At 40.5% G+C, this 17,021-nt stretch overlaps 1 protein-coding gene across 12 annotated transcripts in view; it reads right to left on the bottom strand.

Moving 5' to 3' along the window:
- COMMD10 (COMM domain containing 10) overlaps window positions 1-17,021 on the bottom strand; it is a 153,020-nt gene that overhangs the window by 98,437 nt on the left and 37,562 nt on the right. For 2 of the 12 annotated variants that reach the window (XM_037901584.2, XM_043546773.1), the window contains exon 6: window positions 9,202-9,293. The exons of 4 other annotated variants lie outside the window; for them this stretch is intronic. In XM_037901584.2, the coding sequence (XP_037757512.2) occupies window positions 9,202-9,293 (92 nt within the window). Of the gene's footprint in view, window positions 1-5,203; window positions 9,294-10,313; window positions 10,837-15,266; window positions 15,630-17,021 lie in introns of those variants that run through there. 6 more of the 12 variants (XR_005225699.2, XM_037901585.2, XM_037901586.2 and 3 more) reach the window with 6 other exon arrangements.

Here is a 17,021-nt window from a genome sequence, read left to right as displayed (position 1 = left end):
GAAGATTACCCTTTCACTTATAATTCTGCATTGAAATGACAATGATTTGTCCAAAGCACATAAAGAAAAGAAGAATTAGTGACAAAGGAATAGCACAAATTGACATTTCACAAAAGTAATGATAAACTGCAGGTTATGTGGGCATTCTAGATTAATTATTCTAACCAGTCTTAATGCACTTTGGCTCATACATAATATCCAATTAGTCTATAATAGCACTGGTAATATAGATCAATGACTTGTACTTTAGGCTCACAACAGAAACATAGCGAGGTTAAAAATAGCATTCCTTGCTAAGCTCCCCATTTTCAATTGTTAATATCTTTCTAAAAATAATACTTTGGGGGTTGAAACTTCACGTTTGGTCTTACCTTAAAGGTGAATTCTTTCAAGAAGTCTGAACAAAAAACAAATCTATTCAGCTATTTCTGAGGAAGTCAAGTGAGAAAGAACACTTGTTCTGCTCAAATTCCTCAAACAGTTGATTTTAGAAATTTCTTAGCATGTGGCTAGTCATCACTCAGGCATAGTTGCTTTGCTGAATTTGAAAGAATGAGTAAAATTTAAAATAAAAGAAAATTTGATGGCAAACACTCCCCAATTTTCTATAACATGTTTGAAATTAACCGTCCTCTCATTGATGTGGACACGGAAACAATGACACGCACAGCCGTAGTATGGTTAAATGGAGAAATCAAACTTTGAGATTATTAACCAACAATTATTATTGTTATTACAATTATTATTAACCTTCCCCCTCAAACCATTCTGAATGACTGGTGCATTGTGGAATTCAACTGGGCACCAATGGCTCCAGTTTCTACATATATGAGGGTGGGTATGAGAGCAATGTACCCTCTACACCCTCAGGCCTACCTAGGGACCCATCTAGAAGCCAGAATTCCAACCCGTTCCCCTCCTCCACACAGGAGGTAGCAAATGTGAGATGAGGGGAGCCACACTAGATGAGACATGAGGGCATATCCCCTCACCAAGTAATGTGCTTGGGGGCATCTCACTGGGTTACAGGGATCTCATCTCAGATCCTTTTTGAACCCACCAAAGTTGTGACAAATGTAATTTAAATCCCAAAACTGGAACTCAAAGATGTCAGATGGAAGGTGAAAAAACCCACACCGCAGTTTGCCAATTTTGCCATATGGGAAAAAAATCCCTTCCAGACCTCCAAACAAAAGATTGATGAGATCAACCTAGTCCCCAGTGTCACAGGACTCTAGAATACTAGGTAAGGTGGGAAAAAAGTAGGACTGGAACAGAGAGCCCAAAATGGCTACTTGGCTTAACAGCAAATGGTAGCCATCCCATCCCACCCCTCTTACTCCAGAAGGCGAAAATCAAGTAGCTGCCCCAGTGTCCCAGGCTAATGGCAGCAGGAGTGAATGGGATGAGCTCCAATGCCCAGAGGCAGTGTGAAATGGCCTGCACCCCCTCAACACAGTACAGAGAAAGAGGGGAAGGTAAAGGAAAGATGCATACACATACACCCATGCTGCACTTCATCGGGAGAAGGAGCCAAAGAAGGGTGTGTTGCACTGTCCTATCTGCTCCTGACTGAGATCCCCCAAGGAGAGGGGTGTCTCCATAGGTCCTGGCCCCAATCAGCAAGTTGTAGAAACTATCCTAGATTCTACATCCCATTAATACACTTAAGACCCTCCCAACTTCTCCTTCCATGTGAAGAGATTACTTATTGAATTAAATGAATATTATGTCATGTACCCTAGGTGAGTAAAGGCACTGGAGAATTTCTAGGGGGAGACCACCAATACAGGCACTACATTCCAGAACTGATTGGTAAACTAGGAGTTCAAAGGAGAGCAACAAAGTTGATTACTTTGCTGTAAGAGTTAATTTAAGAGGACATATTGAATGGACTAAATATGTATAATTTGGTAAAATAACAGTTGAGGAAAAGTGACTTACTCCTTATGATGAGTGACTTTCAAGCTAAAATAGGATGTGACAACCAAGAAATGGAAAAAATCAATGATGAAGCATAGGCTGGGAATCATTAACCAAAATGACGAGAGACTCATTGGACTGTACTTGGTAGTCAATCTAGTTCTTCCAAGCCCTCGATTCCCTCACAAAGATGTACATAAAAAAACATGGCATTTGCCAGATGGCAAAATGAAAAACTACATTAACTACATCTGCATTAGCCTGAGATTCAGGTCATCTGTCCAAGAGGCCAGGGCATATCGAACAGCAAATATCAGCAGAAAGCACAATCTTTTCATTGCTAAACCTGAAACTAAAATTGAGAAAGATCTTTAAACAGAAAGTGGTAAAGAATAGCACCAGTACAAAACTGGATACAAAAAAGTACTGCAAGAAATTACAACCTGAACTAAGGAACAGGTTTGAGGCAGTGCCGAAGGCAAGACACACACACTGGGACTGAAGAAAAATGGGCAGTGTTCGTTGGCCTGAGCACGTGAGTCAAGCTGCAGCAGTCACAGTTGGATATCAACATAAAGCAAGAATTGGGTAAGTCAAAAGATGTGGCGTTTCACTGAGGACAGAAAAGTACTGAAAGGAAAACTCCTGAATGCTAAGACCAACAACATACTGGAAAAAGCAAAGGAGAAGTACAAGAAAGCAGAAAAGGCAATGAAAAGCAATGCAAGGAAAGAGAAACAGAGATATATTGAAGACCTAGCAACTGAAGCTGCTGCTATGCTAGAAAACCACAGAGCCATTCACAATGTGACTAAAATCCAGTCTGTACATTCCAAAACAGGAAACAGGCCAATAAAAAGCAATGATGGAAAAATGCTTACAACTGGGGTAGAACAGAACAGATGGGCAGAGCATTTCAAAGTCATCCTCAACAGACCCAGACCCATTGCAGATGAAACATGTGAACCTGATCAACTTGACATTAACATCTGTCCAATAGAGGTGTCAGAAGTACAGGCTGCAATCAAGTAACAGTAAAACAATAAAGGGGCAGGAGAGGATTAAATCACAGCAGAAATGCTGAACACACGTTACCTCAGCATCCTCACAAAACAGACAGAGTTGTTCTATGAAGTTTGGGAAAACATCCCTCTTGACCAGTGGGAACATGGAATTATCGTCAGAAAACCCAAAAAGGGTGATCTTACTGACGTTAATAACTGGAGAGAAGTTGTATTACTTTCTGTTGTAGAGAAAGCCTTCCACAGTGAGACACTACACCAAAAAAAAGAGACAGTGGATGCAAAGCTTAGAGAAGAACAGGCTGGACTCAGGCCCAAGAGATCTCGTGTAGATCAGATATTCACATTAAGGACCACTATAGAAGAATGTATATAATGGCAAGCTCCCCTCACCATCAATTGTATTGATTTTTCAAAAGGCATTTGGCAGCCTGCACAGACATACATTATGGAATATTCTTCAACTCTATGGAATCCCAGTTAAAGTCATCAACATCTTCAAGGTCATGCACAGAGATGCAAAGTGCTCCATACACTCCAGAGTAGCTCAATACAGACACTGACATGAAACAGGGCTGCATTTTATCTCCGCTTTTGTTTGGCATGCTACAGACTGGATAATGAAGAAGTGTATTAGCAACGCAAACACTGGCATAGCATGAGTTGATGGCAAATGCCAAGAAGATCTCGACTTTGCTGATAACATGCTACTTAGCAACACACCTGAAAAGTTACAAAGAAAGACAGAAAACATGGCAAAAACAGTAGGCCAAGCAGGGTTCAAAATTAGGTATGCTAAAACAAACATCCTTGAAGCCCAGATGTCAAGCAGTATTACATTAGAAGGAAAAATATCAAGAAAATAGAACAATTCACCTACCTGGGCAGCACACATTGGCCAACAGAGACCTCAAGAAGGAAGGGACATCAAGGATAGGAAAGGCACCCACAGCATTTACTAAACTTAACATATAAATGACTGAATCCCTGGAAGATCACATATGCACAGTCAGCATTGGGGGGGCGAACAATCTCAAATCTTCGGTTCGCTGATGACATTGATGGCCTGGCAGGCAGCGAAAATGAACTTGTCAACCTTGTGAAATAATTGGACGAAACCTCCGCAAAATACGGCATGGAAATCAGTGCAAAGAAAACCAAGCTGATGACAAACAAACGTGATGGGATCAGCTCACATATCACTGTCAGTGGACAAGAGCTGGAGACAGTTTACTACCCTAATGCTGTATTAACATTTTTTCCTACTAAATATGAAAATACTGTTTCAGAGAAAACGCTGAGTACACAGTGAAAGTGCATTTCAAAATTTTGCTGTGCAGCATTCCAAAGATGAGGTGACCAAGCTAGTGAAAAGGCTGGTGACCACTTAGATACACCAGTTCAGTCAAAATATTTTGCTATTAAAAACTGAATGGCTATTTCCCCATGTTTCCATCAGAGTATACAATGATTTCATAAGGTAAAACATGAAAGTACAAATATTTTATGAGATAAAAAGTCATTCTCCAATCAGGCTGCTTCTTTACATTTTCTAATTACATTTAGAAGATAGAACACTGTCAATACGGTGCCATGAAATAGAAAGAAATGCCCCCAAAATTTAGTTTGGCTTTTTCAGAATGTTATCTGTAGTGCTCAAATGTTAGTGTTGACCTAGCATTTTCTTCAAACAATATAAAGATAGTGAACCCACCACACTTGTATTTGTTCTCTGCCTCTCCTAATTTTATTTTGAGATCTTAAAACTAAGAAAATCTAATTTGGGCTTGTTTAAAAATGTGCAAAAAAACCTGATTAATACTTTCTTCTCTACGCACAAAGAACCCAACTATTCCATCAGTTTCACAGGTGCAGCTCCCATTCACATCACTCTAGTCTAGTAGTAGTGAGAGACCTAACATTTTGTACTCACCAGTTTTGAGGTCAATTGCAGTTAAAGATCACGTTATTAAGGGTAGAACGAAGCCCTACAATATTATGACATCTTCTCCCTAAGCCCTTTCCTAAAATCTTGAGGGAAACCTTTGAGTTTCACAAGGACTGAACAAGTTTTTACCAGAGTATTATTAAAATACCTTTGCCTTCTTCACTCCTCTCTTTTGGCCAACTTTTGTACAATGTCATACAAATTCTTTTCTAAGATGGTATTTATTTTACATTCTTGTCTCCTACTTAGTATCCAGTATTCCAAACTGCAACAGATTTCAGAAACAGTTATTACAGACAGACACACAATATAATGGTATAAAAACACATACTTTTAATGGAGTTTTGCAGTTTATCATGTCAGTCTCAATTTGCGTAGGCAGATAGCACACACAATTTTAACCCTTTCAGGAATTTAGTGGAAATCTCCCAGCATGCAGTTGACTGTGTCCAAAGTGGTACAGTTCAGATTTTGTCGTGTCAGACAACACAACTAAATTTTCATGGAAATGGATAACACTCAACTTCAACATTTATTAAACCTCAAAAGTACAAAAAACAAATCTGAACAACTAGGTCCACCACAATAGTTGGCTTCTGTCCAACTAAGTCTTGCTGGTACTCTCTTAAATATTAAGAAAAAAAAATATCCAAGCAATATGACCCACTTTAAGGATAGTGTCCAAAAAGGTAGCTGATGTGCAAGAGGCAGTTATAAGCCAACAGTTATTCAGGCCAAGCTGACATGGCGAGTGGGGACATGGCTATGCTGCATTTAATGGAATATTTTTAATGATGGTTAACAATGTTTTCAGCCAATTTTCCTGCATGAATCTTTTCTACTTTACTTGAATACTTACGCAAAAGAAACCAAATGTACTATATTTTATAATTCATTAATGAGAGTCATGTTGGACTCCTACTCTACACTGCAGTTGAAGACTAAAAAAAACCCAGACATCATGAAGTGAGGGTCACATCAGGGTCTGAATCTACTTAAAAAATAAGTTAACTGGTAGCTATAGGGTCCTGCAGTAGCTTTACACAGAAACATTAACTTGAGAGGCAGAGTTCTTTTTAAATAGCACAATGACATGCACAAAACACCCTCAACCATTCATACTTACCAGTGAAAAGGAAAGCTACATTTCTTATACATCTTACCCTCTCCCATGCAACTGGTTAGAAAACTATCTGCCTTTTAAAAGAAACTGAATCACCAGGAGTGCCACAGTTCCCAGACGATAACTCTAAGGTGCTAGATACAGATCACAGACAAGGCAAAAAAAAAAAAAAAAATAGTGAATATACTTTTCTACAGACTCTACCCACAGGCTATGATCTGTCCATGAGATGCCAAACTGAGAGGAGACAGTTCTGCTTGGGCTTGCCTTACAAGTAGCCCACTAGACTGCTGCAAAAGAGTCCAGCGAAGTGAGCTGTAGCTCACGAAAGCTTATGCTCAAATAATTTGTTAGTCTCTAAGGTGCCACAAGTACTCCTTTTCTTTTCATGTATGCTAAGCTTCCCTGGGTCTCAGAAAGCTATAGTACTGTTTCTTCCCTGGCACCTCTGGCATATTTCCAGGATCCTGACTCTGTCTGCTACCTCTTCATGGAAATGGAGCCCCACAATCCTTCTACCTTATGCCCCCAGGACCTGTGTTGACCCACAAGATACCCCAGTATCTTAAACACACTCACTATCAAAATCCCACCTTCTAGGTTACATTTTAATTCTCTCGGGGGTTGCATGGTTGGTGTAGCACATAATAAACACATGTGCTTTACATGGAAGTCTAACACATTATTGCTCTTTCCTTAAGTACAAGAAATACAGAGTACAGATCACAAAGAAAATAAACATCCTAATCACAATACCACTCTTTAGCTCACCCTTCCCCTGGGAGACCATCTGTGCTCAGGTAGGCAGGGTCCTCCTCCCCAGCTCTTTGTGTTTGTTTACATTTCTTTTCCGTCATAACAACAATTTTGTTAGTTCTGTTTAGGTGGGGAGACAGCCCAGAATCCAGCAGAGCCTATCAAAGAGCTGTTGACGAACACCATTAAGGGTTGGTATTTGACTCATCAGCACAACTCAAAGCCAAAAGGCAGAAAATACTCTCTGCAGATCCTGATTGTATTTCCTGACCACCCTGCAGAAGCTGCAGAAGCAGAACCTAGTGGCAGACAAGGGAAGAAGGTATAGAAGATTTTTTTTAAAAAATCTTGCAGGCAGCCAGAAAGCAAGAAAGTTGTGCAAAGACTAGGGTCTGAGAGTCAACTTTCCCCGCCCCTTCCACACTTCCAATTCTGTGAATTTTTAGTAGACTTAATTTCCGTTTTGTCTGCTCTCCCACAACTGACTTTGTGCCTTCTTCCACTGTATGGGGCTCCATACACATGGGGGGCTCTTTGAGTTCAAGGTAGGCCATTACCCTGTTCTCCTGGAAGTCCTTCCTTGAAACTTATTTCTACTGTGACATCTACAAGAAGCTAGTGAACTAATTATAGAGGTGGATCACTAATTTGGGAGACTGTTTTTATCCCTCCCCTTTCATAAGTTGCTCATCTTCTTAGACTAACTGGGGACAGGGACTGTGTTTTCACATACATTTTGGACAGCACCTAGCACCTTGTGAGTGCTACAGAATACAAACAAACAGGAATAAAAACTCACTATGAATGTTCCTCTTCCTGTCCTTGTTTCTAACACTTGTTTCTGCCATAGAGACAGGGTAGAAAGCTGCAAGACAAAGCTCCGACTGCTCCGAACCAAACCTGCAGTGGTTACTACTGGAGTAATGAGAAGCTCAACAGCTGGATCTCAAGCAGCTGCCTTTCCCCACAATACAGGTTCTAGATGAGACTGTTATCTATGCCATGATACCATGGCATCATGTCCTAACAAGGGGACTGGGTGGAAGAAAATATGGCCATTGCTGACTTCTTAGGTGGAAGGAAGAAAGTATTTCATCGTCATATCCCACTCCAGATCCACTATAAAGAATGGCAACTGGAAGCAGCACTACATCACAATAGCCTACACAAAAGTGTGAAGCGGTTCCAATCACTACAGGTGCACCTAATTGGAACTAGGTCTGGGAATTAGCTCTTTCCCTGTCGGGTGCCACCTTCCTTTGCTTGCTTGCTTGCGCTGTAGCCCCTGTCTCTCTCTTGCCAGGACTCAGTACTCCCTCTTCATGACTCAGCCTTCCAGCCAGGTCACTATAAAGTCCTTCCCTTCCAGGGTAACAAAGTTCCATGGAACTAGCTGTCTGAATGCCGTTTCAGGTAGTCTTCCATTTCAACTTCAGGTCCTGTGCCACTTTCCCCAGCAGCTGGTGGGGAACCCAGGCCTGCCTCCTATTCCAGGTTCCAGCCCAGGGACCCTATGGCTAGCAACCTAGATCAGCTCAGTTTCAGACCCTGTTGCTATTTCCCTGGGTTCCTTCCTATTCCACCTCCTTACCTATCTGTCGGTTTACCATCAGAGCTTCCTCGGTTCCCCACGGCTACTTTACTCCTCTGTGCCTCTTGTAAGACTCTGGTCCATGACAGGACCGGACCCCAGGGCTTACTTTCCCCCAGATCTCCTACTTGTCCATGGACAACTCCCTTTTCCTCTAGGCAGTGACTGCAGACCTCCTCCCTGCAGCCCCTTTCATGCTCTCACTTCTTGGCTTTATACTCCTATACCAGCTCCTCCCCACCACTGGATTTCATCTGCTTTTAGGCCTTATCAATCCTTGGTTCCCCGCTCCAGGTGCAGCATCTACGATTAGTTAGCCCCTCCTGGCCCACATTAACTCACTCAGGGCTTGTGTGGGGTGGACACTCCATCACGGAAAGCAATCACATCACCCCTTAATAAGACGGACAATCACAAGTGAGGATCTAGAATGTGCCACACTTTACAGAAAGGAAGTTATGTTCCTGTAGATAAAATATTAATGAATCAGCTCTTAAAGATTTAACGCAACTGCAAGCCAGAATCTACTAGGGAAGAAATTCATATTTTATTTTTAGAATTATGAATAATAAAAATATTTTTGAAAGAAAGACACTTTAAAAATCCAAATCCCAAAGGGCCCATCTTATTAAAACCAAGCAGAGAGATAACAGATTAATGGACCCTACAACGCACAGTATGAGTGAATCCCTTTAAAGTGAGAATGGCAGACACCAAGAAGTCATACAAGTCTTACAGTTATTACAAATCATGCTTACACCATGTCACAGAATAACTGTCATGTATCATTCATTCATTAGCGATCTCTCAATTCAAGGATGAACTACCACAAATTTACATATGAGTCCTGAGATGATTCAGGAGTCTGATCCTGGAACTGCAGCTCCGTCGGCAATAGGTACAGATGTGTTGTGGTAGGCCAGTTGCCTGCTGGGAGAAAGTTGTTTCTTTGATTGTCATGTATATGCATACGGCAGTATCAAATTCCGCTGCTTTAAAATGTTCAAAATCATCTCTTTCATTGTGAACATGAAACAGACATTATGACACTTGCAACAGTTTACCTCATTAAGACCCTACTCCAATACCCACTCAAGCCAAAGCAAAGTCTCCCTTGACTTCAGCGGTGCAGGATCAGGATTTAAGAGACTAGCAGAGTTTGCAAAAAATGCAATTTTTTTTTCAATTAGTGCATGTTAACTTGTAGGTATGCTGTAGATACTCATCGAAGATATGTATGATCTAAAATACTACTTAGTATTTATTTAGTGCTTTTTACTGAAGAATCACTTTACAAAAATGTATAAAAATCTCCATTTACAGATGGGAAAATTGAGTCAAAGAGGCTAAGCAAATTATTAGCACAGTCAAGAAGACAATCCCAGTCTCCTGATTTCCAGTCTTCTGGACTAACTACTAGATCAAACTGGCCTCTTCACAACATCTTTTATCTTGTGTGGATATATATAATGGTCTAAAGGTTCCAGTTACCTGAGAAGTCTACTCTCCTACTATATATCTCATCATGGTAGCTAATATCAGATTAGAAAGAACAGGACATGTGTGTCGCTCCTACTGTTAGTTCTTGAGCAGTACTCTATAAGACTGGCAGTGGACTATTTTCAGTTGAAGACTGTCACGTAGCAAAGCTGCTCCCTTCGATGGGTCATCAGAGACAGAGCTGATGGACTTCAAGGCACAACAGCCTGGGTCTTGCAAATGGGATTTTATGGAATTACAGTATAATATATATAGTAAGTTGCTCAAAGCTACCCATAAAAATGATAGCCTAGCTAATAAACTCTAGGATCAGTTGAACTGTGAGTGTATATTTATACATGGGCGTGTACAGATATATATATACACACACGAATGATATGAGCATGTCATTTAACATCTTTATGGCTCAGTTACCCCCTCTGTTAAATAAATTACACACACACACACTTCTGTAATTGCACGTAGTTGCTGAGATATTTGTCAATACAAAAAACATTCAGTTGTCATCCAATAGAAGGAATTAATATCAATATTCCATGAACTTCTAAAAAACAAACAGAAACCATATGTGCTGCTGCCAGTGTACCACAGAGTAACTAATAACACATAAAGAAACATAAGTCAAATGTTAAGACTAAAACTTTGACAACCAATTGCCCTTTGCAGTGGAAAAATCCCACAAATTCTAACTTCCTTAAAAACAAAAATAAACAAATCACAACAAATATTGCTGAGGAACTTATACTTTTTTGGACATATAAAAACAATTTTGTGCTCCTGATGACTCTTCATCAATGACAGCTCAATTATGAGAAGAGTGGAGTTACAATAGGGGCTAGAGGGTACTCAGCACCTCATGGAAATGCTGAGCAAGCACCCTGAAGGTTTGTCCCCTAAAAACTTGAACCTGCTCCCACTTACACCAATGGAAGTTTTGCCACTGACTTCAATGGGTCCAGAATCAGGACCTAAACTACCAAAATAACAAAAGAGAAAGAAATACACTTAGAGAATGGTAGAAGACACACCAAGTAGTTTTGGTATAACACAGTGCTATGTAACTACAACAGTTTAATAAACAAAGACAGCCTCGCTGAATTCAACTCCAACAAAAATATGGAAAGAAATTATGTTTGCCAAATGGAGGGACAAAATTAAGACTAAAGAACCAAATAAGTTTCTAGGCAAATATTAAACAAAAAGAGAAAAAATACAGATAGTGCCAAGCACTTCTGTGATGTGCAGCCAGCAGCCATGAGTGCCAATATACCTGGTAACAATACACCTGGTATCTGAAATGGGACAAAGAGGGGCAGACTGTACCTGCAGAGTAGGTACTATTTGAGCACAAATCTCCAGAACAAAATGTAAAATACACTTCAACTTTGCTGTTTTTACCTGACATTATGGGAAAGCTAAGAAGACAGACAATAAAGAAGAGACACAAGAGAAGGTACACAGTAAAGAGAGGGGAGGAGAAAATAAATTAAAGAACCAAACAATAGCACACAGATTCATAGTCACAAAGTCACAGCGTTTAAGGCCAGAAGGGACAACCAGATCATCTAGCTCAAACTGCCTTAAGGGAAGTGGGGATCAAAATTAAGACTGCTGGTCTACCGTGATTTTGGATATCATCCATTGAGAGGTGCTCAGATACCATAGAACTGTATTCCATTATTAGGACAGATGCACAGGGGATGAATCTATATTCTTCACTTCCTATCATGAAACTACTGTGTGGTGTTTGTGTGCACAGCTGAATACCTGCAGCATATCTCAGAGGGAACTGTGCATTTCAGTGGATTGTGTACACAAACACACACACAGCAATTCTGTAAATTGTGTTGATGCTAGCAAAATGCACAATATAAGACATCTGTGATTTCATCTCCTATTTTATAAAAAGCATATTCCATTTCTTCTCCAGTTGCTTCTGGATCACAAAATCATATTGTATTTATGACAGCCATTCTTCCTTGACTCCTGCTGCTGTTAAATTTATTGTAATCTTCTGTGAAACAAGAATAATGCTCATATTTATTGGTAATTAAAGGGTGGTTTACACCATGCCTCCACACTTTTAAAATATGGGCACGGCTAATGGTATTTTTAAAAAATTAGTATTTAGTTTGAAACCATATTTTGTGTTTCTTAGTTCTTTCCTCCACTTTCTGAAAGAGAGAGCTGATGTATGTAGCAGAGCTCAACTCACAACATTGCTGTTAGAATAGGACACAGAAACAACATTTTCTCTCTTCCTCCCTATCCACACTCCTACTCTTTCCTTCTTCTTTAAGGAGTCGACACAGGACAAGGTGAGGGGAAATTTCCACAGTCCTAATAGACCTGCAAGAGGAGCACATAACTTGCTTGCTAACTGAAGGGGAACCAAGCCAACAAGGTAAATGAGAGAAAGGAAGGAGGAGAGTGCTGAGACAGAGAAAGGTATTATGGTGTAATGGTCTGAAGTTGCAGTGGGGGAGGTTTAGGTTGGATATTAGTAAAAACTTTTTCATTAGGAGGTTGGTGAAGCACTGGAATGCGTTACCTAGGGAGGTATCTCCTTCCTTTGAGTTTTTAAGGTCAGGATTAACAAAGCCCTGGCTGGGATGATTTAGTTGGGCATTGGTCCTGCTTTGAGCAGGGGGTTGGACTAGATGACCTCCTGAGGTCCCTTCCAACCCTGACATTCTATGATTCTATGATTATTGACAGGCAAGGGGAGGTAGCAAGCTAAAGTCCTGGTGAGAATTAGGGGGCGGGGAGAGTGGAAGAGCTCCTGGCAATGGATCCAGGCTGGGGACAAAAACCTCCTCTCCCATCACTCTGTGCAGTTCCTGAGAAGTTGCCAGCACCAGCTAGTCAGTAGTTATCCTCCCCCGCTCTACATCTCCTATCACTCACAGTTTCAGTAGGCAGCTAATTTTCAACTCCCTCAGCAAGGAGTTTTTAGGCTCTGTTCCCCATTCCAAATATGACTGCTGGTCTTGTGCACCCCCATTCCCATGCCTCCAATATTCAAGGATAAAATATCATGGGTCAAAGAAAAAAATGAGGAGTAGTATTTAAACACTTGTTACCAAACTAGCTTTACCTACTCCAATATTATCAATGGGGCAAGATACATGCATTGGTTCAGACCACTGAATGAATACTAGTAAATGGGCGCAACATCTTTTTTATAAATTGAAAGCATAATTAAAAACAGATAAAAACAGCAAAAAGTGTAAATTCACCTCTCAACATACATGTATTTACCTACCCCATTTCTGTTAACAAGAATTTGCATACAATGACAGGAAAATAGAATAGTGAGAGTACCATTAAAATTTAATTTAGATTCTAAAGGTGAAGCAATTCTCAATTATGCTGCACATGGTATGTCAAACAGAATTTAAAAGAACTTGATATGCTGACATGACAAAAAAAACCTATTTGGGTTTCCAGTTCTATTACATTTCATACTGCTCATACAATTGGAAACTGAATCTTGATTTCACTTGACAGCATAGTTTTATTCCGGTACACACGATATGATAATGTGTAGCCACTGGTGAGTTTTGACACTGGAGAGCGAGAGAAAGGGAGGGCTTTTTTTAGTAATACACACTTCTTGTACTTTTTTATGAAGACTTCTCAAAATACTATCTATGTTGATTTAATTCTGAACTACATTTTCCCTCCTTATGAAACTATTACTTTGGTTCACCAGATCCTGTTTCTATTGAAATCAACAGCAAAATTCCCATCAATTTCCATGGGAGCCAGACAGAATTAGCATTTTAGCAATTTCATAAAACCTTATAACAGAGTAGTACAATATATAATTTCTATAACAGTAAATTAGACTCTAGAGTTATCATCAATGACAAGTAAAAAAGTTTTATGGGCTAACATAAAAGAAGGAATAAACGGGAATTTTCAGTAAAAGCCTGCAATATACCACTAATTTAGAATGAAGGTAACAGTAATTTTGTTTAGAAACTGATTGAAAGGCTGTCCCAAAAAAATAAAACTCACAGGAGCTAGACCTCATGGGCAATAATCTTACCTGCCCAGATATTATTCTAAGACTAATACAGCAACACAGTTCTTGGAGTGTGTTGAACATTGCTGCCCGTGATTCAAAAGTTATTTATAATGAGTCTTGTTTCGGATGTAAAGCACGATCCTGCAGTCCTTTCCCAGACAAAATTCCTATTAATTTATTTTGAAGTTAATAGCAGTTTTACCAGAGTAAAGACTGCAGAGTCAAGCCCACAGTATTAGCTGTGACGGGGCAAGGCCAGATGGCTATAGAAAAGTAGTGGGAGATAGATATATTAGCTCCAGGCTAAACAAATCCCTGGTACCAGGATAAGTGAAATGGCAGCTGCTCCAGGTCAATTAAGACACCTGGGGCCAATTAAGAACTTTCCAGAAGGCAGGGAGAAGGCTAAGTTGATTGGGACACCTGAAGCCAATCAGGGGCTGGCTGAAACTAGTTAAAAGCCTCCCAGTTAGTCAGGTGGGTGTGCATGTCAGGAGCTGTGGGAGGAAGTGGTGCTGTTAGAGAGGCTGTGTAGTACACACCATATCAGGCACAAGGAAGGAGGCCCTGAGGTAAGGATGAAGTGGAGCTTGAGGAAGTGAGGGCTCCTGGGGGGGAAGTAGCCCAGGGAATTGTACATGTCATGTTTCTAAAAGGTCAGCTACCATAGCTGATACTATTAGGGTCTCTGGGCTGGAGCCCAGAGTAGAGGGTGGGCCCAGGCTCCCCCCACCCCACCTTTGCCCCCTGATTAATCACTGAGACTGGGAGACAACAGAGACTGCGCAAGGATAACTTCTCCTCACCTCCCTCGCTGGCTTATGATGAAAATAGCTCAGACCGTGACCCTTATCTCTAGAGAGAGAAGGGTTACGTGCAGGGTCACAGTGAGCCTCTGAGGCTAGCGAAATCTGCCAGGAAACGTGGGACCCACAGAGGCAAGGACAGAGCTTTGTCACATAGCTAAGAGGAAAATTTTCAAACAAACTATAAAAGAAAGAAAAAGCTAAAATATATATACACCTTCAATCAGAACATGGTATTTCAAAAATATCAGGACATTTGAAAATCAGGAAATCTAGAGATACTAAGCATTAAAAGTCTTAAATTTCCAGGAACAAGTTTAACTCTGTCCACACATCACCACACACTGAATCACTGACTAACGTAATCTAAGTAATTCAACTATTTTTCCAATTACTGAAATTAACCGTGGAAAAATTATGTACAGCGCTCAATTCACCTCTGTACTACAGAGGCAAAACTATAACACGTTTTCTAAGGAAAACGAGCATTTATCTTCCTATCTAGGAGGGAAAGGGCCAGGGTAGAATGCACAGGTAGGGTGCAGGCTGTGGGGGGCAGTTTACCTTTGCATTCTGTTTGCTCCTGATGAGAACTCCTCCAACATCTGAAAGTAAGGGGTTTCTGTTTTAATTGCCCTCTTTTTGAAGGAGCTGGAAGCACAATTTACTCTTCTTAGTGTGGTTAGATGTTTGGCTGCATGTGTGTGTTCCCTCTGTGTGCCGCCCCAGCCCTGCGCTGACAGCTGGCACAGGAGACCTCGAGCAAACCACCCAATGACCACAAGATCCATTGAGGGATGAAGGCACCCAGACAGGTTTCTTGTTGACGAAGCACAGTACTAGTATTCCACAGACTTTACCGGACTGCTCATACATGTATGCCCATAACAATGGACCAGCTCAGACAGCAGGACTTCCCGTTCCTCCCTAGGCCAGACAAAAATATTCCCTCTGAGATACATTTTTATACCCTGATACAAACAAGTTAGTACTGCCCCTCTGACATAGTTACTGTAGTTACTTCCCCCTGACATGGCTAGTTATTACTTATTCTTGTACATCTTGGTTTGATTAAAACATCTTTATTCGTACTGTTATCCTGACCTTATCTTTTAGGAGTGGGTCAGTGTGTTCCTGTTATCCTTGGGGAATATTTTTGTACCATCCTTGATATCGGGATGTTTTGGTACCACTTGATATTGGCATGTGTTTGCGTGAGCACTGTGACTAGCACTCCTTAAGAATATGTATTTTTGCAATATTAGCCCTGTTCTTGCCAAATTTTGTGAGCAGGTTCTGCCTCATACCAGGCCTCTAATACAAGGGCTTATGTTTCAGGCTCTCGTCCTACTACACTTATTAAGGGGTTTTTGAGAAAACAATATCCAGATAAGCCCTGATCCCTGAACTGTGGAAGCACCAGGCTCTTAAGAGGAATGGGAGGTTACCTCAGCCTTAGATTTGTTCAGCCCTGCCTCCTGAACCTGAACCCCACTTGCTTTACTCTCTGAAGGGGAAAGAAGAGCCATCCTTGCTTCAAAGGCTATCACCACTGGCCACTGTTTCAAACTGTTAAGCCCAAGCTACAGAAAAAAACCCCTTCAGAGGAAGAATGAAAAGGGAAACTTGATAAAGTTTCGTACATTTTTCCTTAAAGATCCATAGTGCACTGGACGGCAGGTCATTTCTGCCTAGGTGGCATGCAGACCAGAAACTACATTTTCAGCTGAAGTCAGCAGATAGCATAGCTCAATGAGAAGGAAAGCACTATTTCTCTTGGTCTGCTCTGCCTTGCTGTTAAAGATGGAAGGAAATGCCCAGAATGGTGAACCTAATGAACAAAAAAAGCATACTTTGTGAAGATAAGAGAAGTAGACAGGATCTGAGCTTGTCAAAGTCCATACACTCGCAGAAACTCTGTTAAGATCAGGGATGGGGGGAGCAATTGGGCGGTCAGTAAAAGAGTCTGCTCCAAATACTAATTTTAGACCTTTATAGATCTAAAATAGTTCCTGTGTGATGATGCATTGCATTTCTGCCAAGTATAGTAAGACTGCTTTACTGATTTTAAAGAAATTATTAAAGAAAATCTGTTTAAAATATTTCTAATGCTATCATCTTTCCTTTAGAAAGGTCAATGGTGTTATTAAAGTTGTCTGATAAAAATGACATAAGCATGAACATAAACCTACTATGGTAAAATTATATTTTAATAAGATCTGTCAGGAAAAAATTGGGTATTTACAAAAAATTGGCATCTTGTTAGTTTTGTTTCGTATTATATTGGCAACTCTGACAGGATCACCTGTGACAAGTTTT

Source organism: Chelonia mydas, chromosome 5 (genome assembly GCF_015237465.2).
Source record: "Chelonia mydas isolate rCheMyd1 chromosome 5, rCheMyd1.pri.v2, whole genome shotgun sequence".
NCBI classification, from domain to species: domain Eukaryota; kingdom Metazoa; phylum Chordata; order Testudines; family Cheloniidae; genus Chelonia; species Chelonia mydas.
This window is presented reverse-complemented; position numbering and strand designations above follow the sequence as displayed.